General features: G+C 40.5%; 1 protein-coding gene across 2 annotated transcripts; it reads right to left on the reverse strand.

Annotated features, from left to right (window-relative positions):
• Window positions 1-1,599: 1,599 nt before the first annotated feature.
• LOC135105241 (SERPINE1 mRNA-binding protein 1-like) lies at window positions 1,600-14,041 on the reverse strand. Of its 2 annotated transcripts, XM_064013426.1 has the most exons (5): window positions 13,696-14,041; window positions 8,590-8,649; window positions 5,619-5,742; window positions 3,106-3,403; window positions 1,600-2,730 (listed from the first exon to the last, which is right to left on the reverse strand). In XM_064013426.1, exons 1-5 carry the CDS (start codon window positions 13,916-13,918, stop codon window positions 2,182-2,184), a joined length of 1,254 nt encoding a protein of 417 aa, XP_063869496.1. In that variant the 5' UTR covers window positions 13,919-14,041; the 3' UTR covers window positions 1,600-2,181. The 2 variants fall into 2 exon arrangements, with proteins under 2 accessions (XP_063869496.1, XP_063869497.1); XM_064013427.1 differs by lacking the exon at window positions 8,590-8,649.
• Window positions 14,042-14,092: the final 51 nt, after the last annotated feature.

Genomic DNA, 14,092 nt, shown 5'->3' on the forward strand with positions numbered 1-14,092 from the left:
GGAGTGTGAGTGCAATAAAACATCCGAACATTTTCGAGAATACTGACTGATACTGCAGAACAATACAAATACATCTAGGTGGTCACAAGCGTGATTTGAATGGGCAACATGAAAAAAAAAAAAAAAAAAAAAAAAAAAAAATAATAATAATAATAATAATAATAATAATAATAATAATAATAATAATAATAATAAATAAATAAATAAATAAAAATCAGAGGCTTTACATAATTTTTCGTTCAGGCATAAGGAAATCTCATAGTAAATACTGCAAACGCATTGTTCTCAGAGCTGGCATCAACAGATCGGATAGGAAAGCAAAAGTAGTATGTATGCGTTAAATTCCACTCTCTATTACTCATACATGTGAACTTCCTAAATATTTTCAACTTACCTCAATGATTCAGCTGGTCCATATTTCGACATTCACTGCAGGGACACAGGTGCCTGATTTAATTATATTACTTGTATCGCATCAAGCCCTTTATAAACAGGACAGAGTGAGCTCTGCCGCCTCCCTCTCTAACCTCTCGGGAGCGGAGTGACATCAGACCAAAAGGGATCTTTTCAATGTTTATTTCATATTTTGCTCATCAGTTTCAAGATATTTACTGGTTTAGTACAAGTCAAGAGTAGCATGTAAAACATCCATGGAAGGATTGAGTAAGTTGCTATCCACTCTTGGTACTATTAATACTAACTTTTTTTTTTTTCATTTTTTTTCTTTGGGGTTTTCAGTGGACGGAAATAGTGCCCAAATTGGCTTACTATATTAACTGATTGCTGATTGAAGGTTTAATCCAATAATGTCAGTGGAAGACAGTTCAATTTTCATTTTATTTTGTCCTGATGGAAGAGCAGTGAATGCAACATAATATTACACGTGCAACTTGCCCAATGCCGCCATATTGCAATGTTATGTACAGCTTATAAATACTTAACACAATCAAAAGCTACACGTCAACAAGCGCCTTTGGTGGTAGTACACTGGACAGTCAGGCCTCTCCAAGCTGTCACATAACTGTTAGAGCTCACCATACCCTGATAATGAACTATCACATGTGCCAGTTTGTACTATGTTTGTTCTTATTCAGTCAAGAAGAGTGATGCTCAGCTTTACACCACCTGTTATTGTTACTGCCTCGGTAACTGAAACAGCAGATCCTTAGCATAAACATACATTTAGTTAGGACGTATATCACGTCAAATACGTCAACTAGGGACTTTAACGGAGCTTCGTACACCTTGCCTGGGAAATGTACAAAGTTTGTTGCATTGACTTAGGAATTGTACAAAATTTGATACATTAACTCCAGAAAATAATGTACAAAGATTTATGCATCACGTATAGTAGTCACCAAAATCAGAGTAACTCCATAGGCCTGTAGATATTATACATACATATATATTCAATATATATATATATATATATATATATATATATATATATATATATATATATATATATATATATATATATATATATATATATATATATATACATACATACATACACACACACACACACACACACACACACAAGGATCAACTCAACTTGTAAATAGACCTTTTCTGGAAGTTTCAAGAATTAAACAAAACTAGAGATGTTTTGTTTTTATTCAACTATTTGTTAATCAGTATCCAGTACAAAAAGCGTGGCAAGCCTCCGCCGGGGTAGTGAGGGCAGCAGTACATACACTCCCTCATGCATACAACCATCACTACCCTGCACCCACCTGACAGCTTCATCAATATTTACAACAAAATCTTTTAGTGACATTTAGGATTCCTTATTAATGGAAATTATCTTTTGAGCATTAACACTCTCCAGAGTCTCCACAACAGGAAGGTATAACAAGGGTCACAAGCCTCAACCACTTCCCTGACGAAAAACTTGAACTGGTCGTTTCTTGTACCGAACGTGGATATAATTAAAAGTTCGTGAAGAGATCTTGTCAGTCACACCACCAGAACTCCCTGTCAGCACTCTGGTACAGGAGAAAACTTGCCATGTTTAAGAATGATGCTCGATGAGATATGGAACAATGGAGAACTCTTACGCACAGGGATCCCTAACCTTCCGACACAAGCCGGTGTGAGGGCCAGGCCAGTGCTGCCAGACTAGCTGGAGCAGGCCTAGGGGCCTTCTCCCTCTGGGGCAGAACATGGGGGAGAAAGATCTTATCCCAGGCTGGGGAAATCCCTCTCATCATCCATCTTGGGAGCTTCCTGCTGGCGGGGTGCTCCACGGCCGCCTCGGGAGCCTGGGCCACCACGGCTGCCGCGCTCACCTCCGCGTCCTCCACGCTCTCCACGCTCCCCACGGTCACCGCGTTCTCCACGGTCACCACCACCACCACGACCCCCACGCATCTCTCCCCCACGCCCACGTCCTGGTCCACCTCTGCCACGGCCACGGCCCCTGCCACGCCCAGGGGAGTCGGCAAACTGGAAGTCAATGGGAAGCAGAACTTTCTTGCGCCCATGATGTACTTCTTCTTCCTCTTCCTCCTCCTCCTCTTCATCAGAGTCTTCAATCTTCTTCTTGAGGACGTAAGTCTTCTTCCACTGTGCCTGATTCTCCCCCTCTCCAGCCCGACGGATGTTGAAAGAGGGTTTGTTTCGGGTGCCTTGCATGGCCTTCCATTCGTCCAGTGTCATTTCCTTGGCATTGTCATCTTCTTTAGCAACCTCTTCACCTTCAGCTGGGGCTGCACCTTCTTCTGGGGCCTATCAGATGTTTACACCATTATCAGCAAGCATACAAATCCCAATGAAAATACCACCCTCTTAAAAATAAAAGCCCACAAAACTTGAGGTATAACTTAATTAGCTTCAATCAAGTACTATATGACTCTCCTGTCTATAGGTAACTTTATGATTGTAATTTCTTGAAATCATATTGAAAGAATTAACAATGACTAACAAAGTTCAATACAATTTTTTTACACAAACCACATTCATGCACAATCAACTCCCACATCAACCTTGCTTGATGTCCTTTTTCCCTCCCTCATGACAGATCCTTGACCTGTACCAATGCTTTCCCTTCCACCAACATTATAAACTCCCAAATGGAGCATGGATCTCAGTGGGTTCCCTTACCTTCTCTGGAGTCTCAGCAGATGTGTCAAGTTCATTTGGAGTGGCATTCAACTGCTCCTCAATCTGGTCCCGGTCAGAGCCCCAGTTGAAAGAACCAGATCCCTCACGCTTGTCCATAGGCTTCACCCCAGTAGTTGCCATTCCACTCTGCCGGTCAAATTCCCTCTTGCCCCGGTTGTCCATGCCCCCAGGGATCCCACCGGGACCACCACGTCCTCTGCCACGGCCACGTCCCATGCCACGGGCACGCCCTCGGCCCATTCCACCACTGCCTCCACCACGGCCTTCACCATCAAATCTGTAGAGCAAACATTTTGTGACAAACTGGCAGGAGATAAAAATCAAAGACTGGAAATCCTAAAAGGATTTCCTTATGGCATTTTATTGTATTGTATTGTATTATTTTTATTCTTATTTATTTTTTTTAAAGGCAAATTCCTGTTATCTGGACTTCCATATTAGCAAGGGAATTCTACTATTCTCAGTTGTAACCTATTTACCTATACATCATACTGACATCCTTGCAAAGGGGATTAGCAGAGCACGTGTTGATGCACTACTGAAAATAATAAAATAATAGGGGTACAAAATAGGTGTATCATAGTAGGTGTATCAAAATTCAGCCACTAACACCAATTTATATTAAGGCTCACAAAGACCATTACATTTATCACTTTTGTCCTAGCTGAGAAATACAATTACAAGCTGATATAAATACAATGGGCTCAACCACAACTTTCATAACTTTTCTAATGAGTTTCCACAATTAATAAAACCTTTCTAACGAGTTTAAAGTTAAATTTTCTGAGAACACACATCATTCCTTTAACCTTGTCATGCCTTCCTAAATATTCCTGCATGGTCTTTCATAAAATAAGACCACCTGACAATATCACAAACCTGAGAATCCAAGCCCACTAAATCATAATGAACAAGCACAATACACTCCAACTACCCTGGTAACTGATCCTTAGAATTACCAGGCAAGAACTTTTCTCTGCTCCTGTCCACTACACTCAACTTTTGTATACAAATGAGAAAATTCTGAACTTTTTGATTGAAGCTCAAAAGGGGGTAATTCTCCTGAATCTACATCCACATTACAACCAGCATGCCTTTCTGAATCAATATAGTCACCTACAAAGCTGATTTCCAATTAGAAGCTACATTCCCTGCTTCTTCCCCCTTTCTATGGAGAATCTGACTGGTGCACTCGTGTATATTTCCTAAATAACTACTTAAAAACCAAGAAAGAAATGCTAAGTTTGTGGAGGTGTATCCTCAGTGACAGCCACAGAACACTTATGTCAACTGTCCTGTGAATGAGTTCATGTAAAAATGTAATAAAAGATCGATCTTTTGGCATATTTGTGAGCTGTTCTTTCGACACAACTTGTTACAGCAAAAAAGAAGCTATGGCATTTGTTTAAATAACACAAAACAAAACATTGTTGAGCACATTGATCAGCCGGTCAGAAGAAAGAGAGATGGAGGCAGTAGGAATAACTTCCAGACCAGCTTAGCCTGCAGTGGCTCTAGCAATGCCTGACAACCCTGACCATGAAGTACACTCCCAACACTACATTGCTAAGTCTTCCCAGGCCATGGGGGTCAACAGGCACACACCCAGACACTCCACAGCACCTAAAGGCTTCTTCAATAGAGTTGCTCTACTTCATCCCATGCCCACACAAGCTACACTGCAACATATAACTGACAACTGATGCCCCACATTCCTCTCTTTCAGCAAGTCATATATATAATAAAGTATAATTTCAGTTATGCTATAAATTCTCCACCCATAAATTTCTCTAATCTTTTTTTTACTGTTTCAGTAAATGCAGCTCTACTAACATGACTGATTTTAAAGAAGTCAGCATGCATTTCTGGCCAAGTCAATGCACATGTAAGACTGCATATATCAAATTACCCCTATGACTACAAATGACTCATTGCAAACTCAATACACATTAGTCAAAAAAGAATAAAAGGAAGGATGTGTTTAACACATATCATGAAATCAGGATGGAAAGCACACAATCACCACCAGCTAAAGTGTACATGTCTGAGTTGAGGAAACACACGGAGACAGGAAGGAGAGAAGGGGAGGAGAATACAACATGCAAAGATAGTTACAATACAGCCCACATGCCAAATTAATCTGCAACATATATTTACTAAGGCCTATCAAATCCAAGTTTTTTTTTTTTACTATTATCTTAGAAAGGATCATTATTAAGTGAGGACTGGCAAACCACAGCAGCAAGACTGGAACATTAAGTGAGGATTGGCAAGCCACAGCAGCTAGACTTTATCCTATCTATTGACTATCAATTTTCATCTTCACAGTAATTAAATTTAAAAAGATGAACTTTTACCGTGCAAATATCTATAATTTTCATATGAGCTTAATGTGTAGTCCATAATATTTAGTGTAATCTAAGGAATGGCCTGCTTGTTAAAGAGATGAGAACATTATTGCAGAGGACTAGGATGAGCAAGCATTGACTTACCTTGGGGGTGGAGGACCTTCTCTGTATTCCCCTCCTTCCTGGCGGTTGCGTCGGTTGTTACGTTCCTCACGGTCAGAAAACTTGACTCTTCCATCGCTGGGCCTTGGTCCTCGCTGCTGGGGCACTACAGTGGGGAGAGAGTGGACCACCCTTAGTTATGAAGGTCTTAAGGGGAAGGGTTCCTTGTTACTCACACGAGTTGGAGAGAATGTGTGAGACGTAGAAGCCAAAATAGTGATGCAAAAGCAATGCCACATTCTCTTTACTGGATATTCAATTACATACATATCATAGTGAACACCTTTATACACTTACACAAAACTGGTACTTGTTATCTATTTCCATCTGTTACACAAGTTTCCCCAGTCTCTTACATTCTTCACTGTAACCTTGAAGTGCAAAACACAAGAGCAAGAAAGAAAAAGGAAAGGAGACTGAACACAATTGAGATAAGGAGTCAGAAGAATGTGTATACAAAGGCATGGAAGAAAATAGAAGTTGAGATGTGAAATGTGCAAAATAAGGTGTTCTGATGGATTGGACAGAGTATGGAAGAAAAGAAAGATGTAAAATGCAAGACCACAAATGTAATAAACAGACTTTGTGAAGGAAGTGATGAAAGACAGGGTTGAATGGAGAGCAGTTCTGAATGCAAGAACACGATGTGGCCTTGAGGATCCTTATGACTGTCTGGCAAAATTTGGTTCAATCAACTCTTTAGGTGCAGTAGAGGTAAAACAACCTGGTTACGCTTTCAGAACTGACCCTCATACAAGTGCAGCTGTCAAGTTACTCTTTCCATATCAGGGGACTAGAGGATGAGCAATTCAGTCTCAAGGAAAGTGTGTGTGTGTGTGTGTGTGTGTGTGTGTGTGTGTGTGTGTGTGTGTGTGTGTGTGTGTGTGTGTGTGTGTGTGTGTGTGTGTGTGTGTGAGAGAGAGAGAGAGAGAGAGAGAGAGAGAGAGAGAGAGAGAGAGAGAGAGAGAGAGAGAGAGAGAGAGAGAGAGAGAGAGAGAGAGAGAGAGAGAGAGAGAGAGAGAGAGAGAGAGAGAGAGAGAGAGAGAGAGAGAGAGAGAGAGAGAGAGAGAGAGAGAGAGAGACTGCATGGGTTATACACCTTTGTGGGAACATTATATTCAAATATACATGTAGTCACTATACTAAAGCTACCTTTTCTACACTCCTGAACCTGCTACATAAACTGAGCCAAAATGGACACCACCAAATACTTCTGAAAAGAAATAAGACCAGCGGTGTAGTGCACAAGCATAATTGATTTGTTGGCTAGCCAGTTAAGGGTGTACATGTAAGTCAAAACAAAATATCAAGAACAATATACAGTACAGCTCTACCCAATTAGTATCAAGAAATGCTGTCAAAGCCCTTTTCCACATGCAGTGATAACAACAAAAGGTATGTATATTACGACTTAATGACAATTTCAAGCAAGAAGTACTTTGAACTTGCAAAGTATCACGAGTGTGTCAGTGATATTCTGAGTAGTGTATAAGCACGGTGATCATCTGCCACAAAATATAAGCTAAATGAAAACAAATGCATACAGTAAAGCAGCATTTGACAAAGGAAATCAAACTTGAATCAGAGACTTGTTTCCAGTGTAACATAAAGGCAACTAAAATGCAAGATTTTTGCTGATCTACCCTCATTGTTTCCCTAACGCTCCTGTGTTTAGATGGCTTAATGAGCCGGATGCCTGTCAGGTCAACATTCTTCGTACAACACCAAGACAAATCCTGCAAATATACATTTGTCCTCCAAGTGTATGTAGAGTAATGCATCTTCTTTGAGATAATCTAGTAGAAGTGCAATTTTGGAAGTAAAATTAGCAGCAGCATTATTTACAAGCAACCTGCTGACTCATACTCACCAGCAAACAATAAGCAAGTTTTGTAGAGATGCTGTACGGTGAATGCACATTAACCCTCCAGAATGTACAAGTATGTTAGTGGTTGGACACGTAAATACTTGTATGAATCAAACAAGTTAGATTAGAATGACTGTCTTTCTAATGATCGCGGGGAAATCTTTACTACATTAATGCTGCTTTGCCTCTCTCTTGACCAGGCCTGCCCTTTGTGCGAAAATGCTCCCATCTGTGGCGGATCAAATTCTAAATTCTCATGCAGTACTTCATGTATGGAGTTATAAGACTTTAAATATTTTCCCTTTTCTTTAATATAAATCAACTCAGTGTAAATCCTAAGAGTAAATCATATCAATCTCATTAAGGTTTTTGTATCAAGGCAACCACAAGAGCTCAAATCTTATAAAACCTAGGGCCTATAATACCTTAAGGTGTTAGTGCAGAAATGCTGGGTACACTGATGAGGTCTGGTGCAAGTGCCCTTCAAAATTAAACTTAGAAGGTGCCCTTGGGAATTGATTAGGTAACTTGTGATGCAAAAGTTATGGGCTGTAAATGCAAGTGAACATGAATTATACTCAACACCAAAACCACACAAAGGCTCTGTATCTCCTGAACAGGCTGTGCATCTCGACTGTCTATACCAGGAAATGTATTTCTTCAAGAGCAAACTGGGTTGATGCATGGTGACTGCCACTCAATTTAATTCCAGTGGTAGTTATGACACCACAGAGAACACATTGTAACTGATTTCATGAAACCAGTTCAGAGAATCCTGAATATCACAGATGAGCTTAGCTTGTATTTATGGCTTTCAATAACTGCAATTAGTAATTATGATACAACAGCAGCAATGAGCAAGAAAATTCTTTGATAAAAGTTTAAGTTTGGCAAGTGCCTTCATTACAAGTATGAAAAGATCAAACTCATGTATTTACTTCACAACTGAAGGAACACACAAGAGACACAAACATGGTGAGTCTACACAGACATGCTGAATGTTAAGTACTCTTGTTAAGTCAAAAATGGTAAAGACCAACTGTAGTAGCTATAAAAATAGGCCAGCACATGCTATGCCATACATACACTTAGTTTCCTCAGGAGCTTCAGAGCCAGACCAACTTGAGCTGGATCGAGTTACAGCAACTGGAATACGAACAGTAAACATTGGCGGCATTGTGCTGGTGACCCAGTGATGGCTTGCAGCCATTCCCATCCTCTATACTTAATCTTCACACAACTAAACATGACTAATCAGCTCTTAAAAGAAACTAAAGGGGCTTGTCTTCAGTTTCCTCTCATTGCTGTACAACATGTATTAACTCAAAATGCTTAAGTAATCAGTTCCTACAATTACAAACATGCTATATAAAAACATTACTTCAGAAATCAGTCTTGTCCTTTAACCTGAGCAGCACAACTTGAGGTGGTCCTCATTCACCTTCCTCTTTGGTATGCCCAAGTATGTTCCTATTTACTCGTGTAATTGTTAATGACTGCTTCACTTTCACTTGAAGTATGACCACATAAGGAAGCACACATTACACCCACGGATTAGCTAAATACTGTACCTTAAAACACAACATGCCAAACCTCCAGCCTTCCTGTAATCAAAGCACCATCAATGACAAGCACACCAAGATGCTACAAACTGATTCCACTTGCCCTTACTTATTTGAACATAACTTTTTTTTTTTACTTTCTATAACTGAATACTTCAAACAATCAGGTTATAAACTGACTATATCCCATTTGGCACACTTGTGGTGTTTCAGAAGCAGCAACAAGCAGACTTTGAATTTTTTAAATTTATTTTTACAGCCTTTGCAAAGAGGATAAAATTAATAAGTAACAGGATGGATGTATAAGGAGAGACAGTGCAAGCTAAATCATCCACACACTATAATCGTGTTGCGTTTTTAAGCATTGAGACAGTACATGACAGGCAAGACTATAATGTGGAATGTGTGCAATGACAGGACAGTGTACAGAGGGGAAAGCAATGTGGAATATACAGTTACAGGACAGTATAGAGCAGAGAGGCATGTGTGCAGTGACAGAACATGTAGAGCAGAGAGGAATGTGGAATGTGCTCAGTTACTTCAAGTGTTCCTCATGGAGATGGCACACAACAGTTCCTTAAGCACCAACTCATGCACTATATTATGTCAGCTCCTCCCCTCAGCAGCATCGCCCCCATGTGTGTGACTAGACAACTCCCCTCGTACAGCAATCATCGCCCAGTAAATTCTCACCTCTATTAGCACATTGGATGTAACAAATAATCAGGTATACCAGATGTTTCCTCACCCAAATCATTAGTTATATTAAGCAGAAACTAAGTGTGTGTGTGTGTGTGTGTGTGTGTGTGTGTGTGTGTGTGTGTGTGTGTGTGTGTGCGCGTGATGATCCTCCCACATGGTGTTTCATGGTATACTGGAAAACAAAACGGGGGGGGGGGGGGGAGAGGGAGGGAGGGAGAGAGAGAGAGAGAGAGAGAGAGAGAGAGAGAGAGAGAGAGAGAGAGAGAGAGAGAGAGAGAGAGAGAGAGAGAGAGAGAGAGAGAGAGAGAGAGAGAGAGAGAGAGAGGGGGGGGGGGTAACCTATGTACACTACTATTTCAAAGCCAAAATGAATAAACATGATTGTGATGACAGAACATTAGCTTGCAGAAATGATAACAAATTTGGATGATGGGAGAAGAGATTGTGCAGTGTCACTGAATTCAATTAAAAGAAGTTTTAAGAGGGAATGATATAAACTTAAAAATTAAAAAGATGTATTATTTGAGATGTAGGTCTGCCCTATGATACTGCTAGACAACATACAGCCTGGCATGTTGCCATTTGGTGAGCCAGGCTGACACATGCAAGTATGTCTGCAGCATGAAGTATGCAAGCATATATATATATATATATATATATATATATATATATATATATATATATATATATATATATATATATATATATAGTCAGGTGTTTGATATGAGACACAGGTCAATAACAAAGTCCACTGAGCTTTCCAATTATTAGATAACTATGATCTGGTATCTCCCCATCACTTGAGATACTCTTAGTGTGCAGGCCATCACATCTGTTCTACACACCACCTCAAACTCCCTCTATCAATTAAATGCATCCTTAAATTAACGTACTGGGTGATGAACATGGAATGAGTAACGACACACCTCTGATAAGCCAAATTAGCAGTAAACTACAGAAAGATGTCTTCTGTAGGAATTTTAAGCCTTGCAATCTGTTACATTCCACCTCACACCCAATGCCTGACAGAAGGAAGACTAATGCATAAGGCAAAGCTTTTGGGGCAGTTCTCTTCATAAGCTCCACCAAGATGTGCACTAAACTCATTTGGTTTTAGGGCAGATCTTAAAAACATGCACTGAACACCCACATAGATTCCATCTAAACAATTCACATTCAAGATAACTAAAAGTCAAAAACTAAAAACAAATGAATCACTGTACCTTATGGCATATTTCAAAAAAACCCACTTTTCTATTTCTGTGATAAATCATTCATTCAGATCTCACTGTGAAATGAATCAATGTGAAACTTTCCTTGCCAAAATCAACTTTTATTTATTTATTTATTTATTTTTTTTACTGAAACATGCTTGGTTCACTAGTAGGGGCTGCCACTCCCAGCATCCCATCCCATCTCATCTCATCTCACCTTTCCTACATAATCACAGCACTCCTATGCCTAAAGACCTGTACCTGCCACATCACATCCCTATAACCAAACAGCCACTCTTCTAACATTGGAGAAAAGCACAAAATAAAGGCATATAAAAAGAAAAGTCTTGTGTCATGTCTGGCATAGGTTGATATAAATAGTAGAATGGCTAACCACCAAATTGTCATCCCAATAGTGAACCCCAATGAGAATTTTGGATGCTCGTTTAGTAATGCTCACTCATGAAGGGAACATCAACTACCAATGTAAATAGATAAAAGTACTTTTTTGCACTTTCCCAATCTCCATAGGTAAATGTTACTAATACACACAAGCCTCAGTCTGCTGTTTCACTACCTTCACACTTACAGACATGGAGGGAATCTGGGATTTTCACACAGGGGAAGCACAAGTCTGTAACCTTTGACTTCCTAACATAATCCAACCTATAATTTCATGAACTTTATAAAGTAGTATTGGTTCCTGTGGTAGCTGTTGTGGGATTATGGGAATTGCCAACTATTTACTACTTCTATATAAAATGTGGTGCCTTTTAAATTGTCATCTACTCGTATACCCACTAAATGAAATGCAGTGTGACATTGACAAGCTAAACTAAATCTAACCTAATCTAAATGTTATTATGGGAGTATGTGAACCACCAACTAGTTTCAAGACTATTTATTTCTTGACAAAATACGTCTTTTAAGGGGGGGCAACTGGAGGGGGGAGGGGCATTCTTTTGACGAATATTTTTAAAAGAGAAAATTAGTTTTTTGCTCAACATGCCAGGGTTGCCATGTACTGCCAGGTTTAGATTAAGACTATTTATAAAGAATTTAAATCAGAGTCCCTCTTAGCACTTCCTACACTTTTTTTTTCAAAGAAAACAAAAATAAAAACATTCATAAATAAAGAACGTGGATATGTTACCAAGTTACCATAGTATTTTTTTTTTCAAATTAACTAATAAATAAGTCTGTGAAAAAAAGACTAAGCTTTGTCTCCATTACACATTCACCCAAATAACATGAAATCCACAGAATACCACACATATACACCAACAAACGACTTACTAAGATATTAAAGCCACAGGATGTACTGTATTCCCAGGAAGTATCCCCCTCAGTCCCTCCCCTCGATGTGTTGTCTACTCAAAGGAATGTGCTGTGAAATGAATGAGCTGAATCAATCTAAACCTAACCCAATCTAAGCCTTGGAAGAAAATATTCACTTTACTTCACTATTATCACACCACTGCTCTCACAAATTACTGATGTCTGTAAGGCTTTTCACTGAAGATTTAGATTACATTCGGATTAACACAGTTCTTTAATTTCACAGCTGATCACTTCATTCATTGTGAGGTCATCTGGGAGGGTCTGTTGGGATGAAACACAATGTCTTAACAAAATCATGCATCTCTCTCAGACATCATTAACTTTCATGAAGGTTAGGTTAGATAAGGTTTGGATTCATGCATTTTTTTTTTCACAGCTGACCTCTTTACTGGACAGGCCAGAATTTTAAAAAGGCATCGTGTTTCATTCAGAACCAAGCAGTCCAGAGGTTAGTTAGCTTAGGTTACTGGGACTGCCATGTAGGCCTCATGGCTTCTTGAAGGTTCATAATCCACAATTCTCAATCAGGCAAAGACAATATTTTTTAGCGCCCAAAACAAAGAAAATTCACTTCATGGTTGTGTCATATCCAAACTCACTCTCTCTCTCCCTCTCTCTCCTACCAAGCCTGTCTTGACCCAGTAGCAGCCACGTTTATCAGCATTAATTCACTGGAGGAGTACTAACCAGTAGGAGGGACTTTACACACAAAACGATGACTTATATTAAATGTTATCAAATTTGAGTGGTTCTGTAACATAACACGGAGGCGAGTGAAGGGAAGTAACCTCCGAGATACCATTTCAAGATAAAAATACGGTGCCTTTTAAATCCATTGCGTACACAATGAATCAGCTGTGACATTGACTCTGAATTAATGTAATCCCAACCTAAGGAATGAACACGCTGCCGTTACAATATCAACATGAAACAAACACACACCAGATCTGACAAAGTTACAACAGATTCTGTAAGTCACAAGCAGAGGAAGAACAGAGGTGTGGGGGGACGGGGGCAGCCAGGCCATGTGGAGAGGTGGAGGGCGCCTGTCACTGCCATGTGGAGGAGGTGGAGGACATGCAGGATGGAGGAGTGAGAGGCATGAGTTCTATAAATAGCCAGCCAGGTCTCGCGTGTGGAGCAGGAGCACCACGTGTGGCCCTCCATGTGGCGAGGCTCAGGACAGGTGGAGCAAGGTGGAGGAGTGTCAGGTGAGCACGGCGCACCACAAGGGCCGGGCGGTGCGCACGTGCCTGTGGTGCACCACACCTCCACCCTGCCGCCTCGCCTCGCCGCCATGGTGACTCACTCCCTGCCTCCCGCCGCCTCTCCTACGCCCTTGCCGCACTGACGCCGCCACTCTTCACACTCACCTGGGGCGCTGGTCTTGTCGGCGGCCTTTGAGGCGGGCTCGGTCTTGGTGCCCTTCTTGGTGGCGGCGGGAGCCTTGGCCTTAGCGGTCTTTCCCTTGTTTTCCTTCTCGGAGCTCTTATCCTTTATCTTTTCCGTCTGCTTTATAAGATCCATCGGGTCAACGTCTTCATCGTAGAACAGTTCGTAACGGTTACGAACCCCTATGCCGTAAGAGTTCTCCATTGTTAGTAAAATCCTCGGATGGTGAGGATATTATACGATTTCTTGGCTGCTTTTCAGCCTTCCCTTCTCGCGATCATCCAAAATGGCGTGAGTTGACTGCCGCTCTGCCGCCCTGCTCGGCCACACTGGGCGCCTCAGGGGACTAAATTTAAATGCTACTATTTCCTTACTCGA

The sequence above is a fragment of the Scylla paramamosain genome, chromosome 11 (assembly GCF_035594125.1).
Source record: "Scylla paramamosain isolate STU-SP2022 chromosome 11, ASM3559412v1, whole genome shotgun sequence".
Taxonomy (NCBI): domain Eukaryota; kingdom Metazoa; phylum Arthropoda; class Malacostraca; order Decapoda; family Portunidae; genus Scylla; species Scylla paramamosain.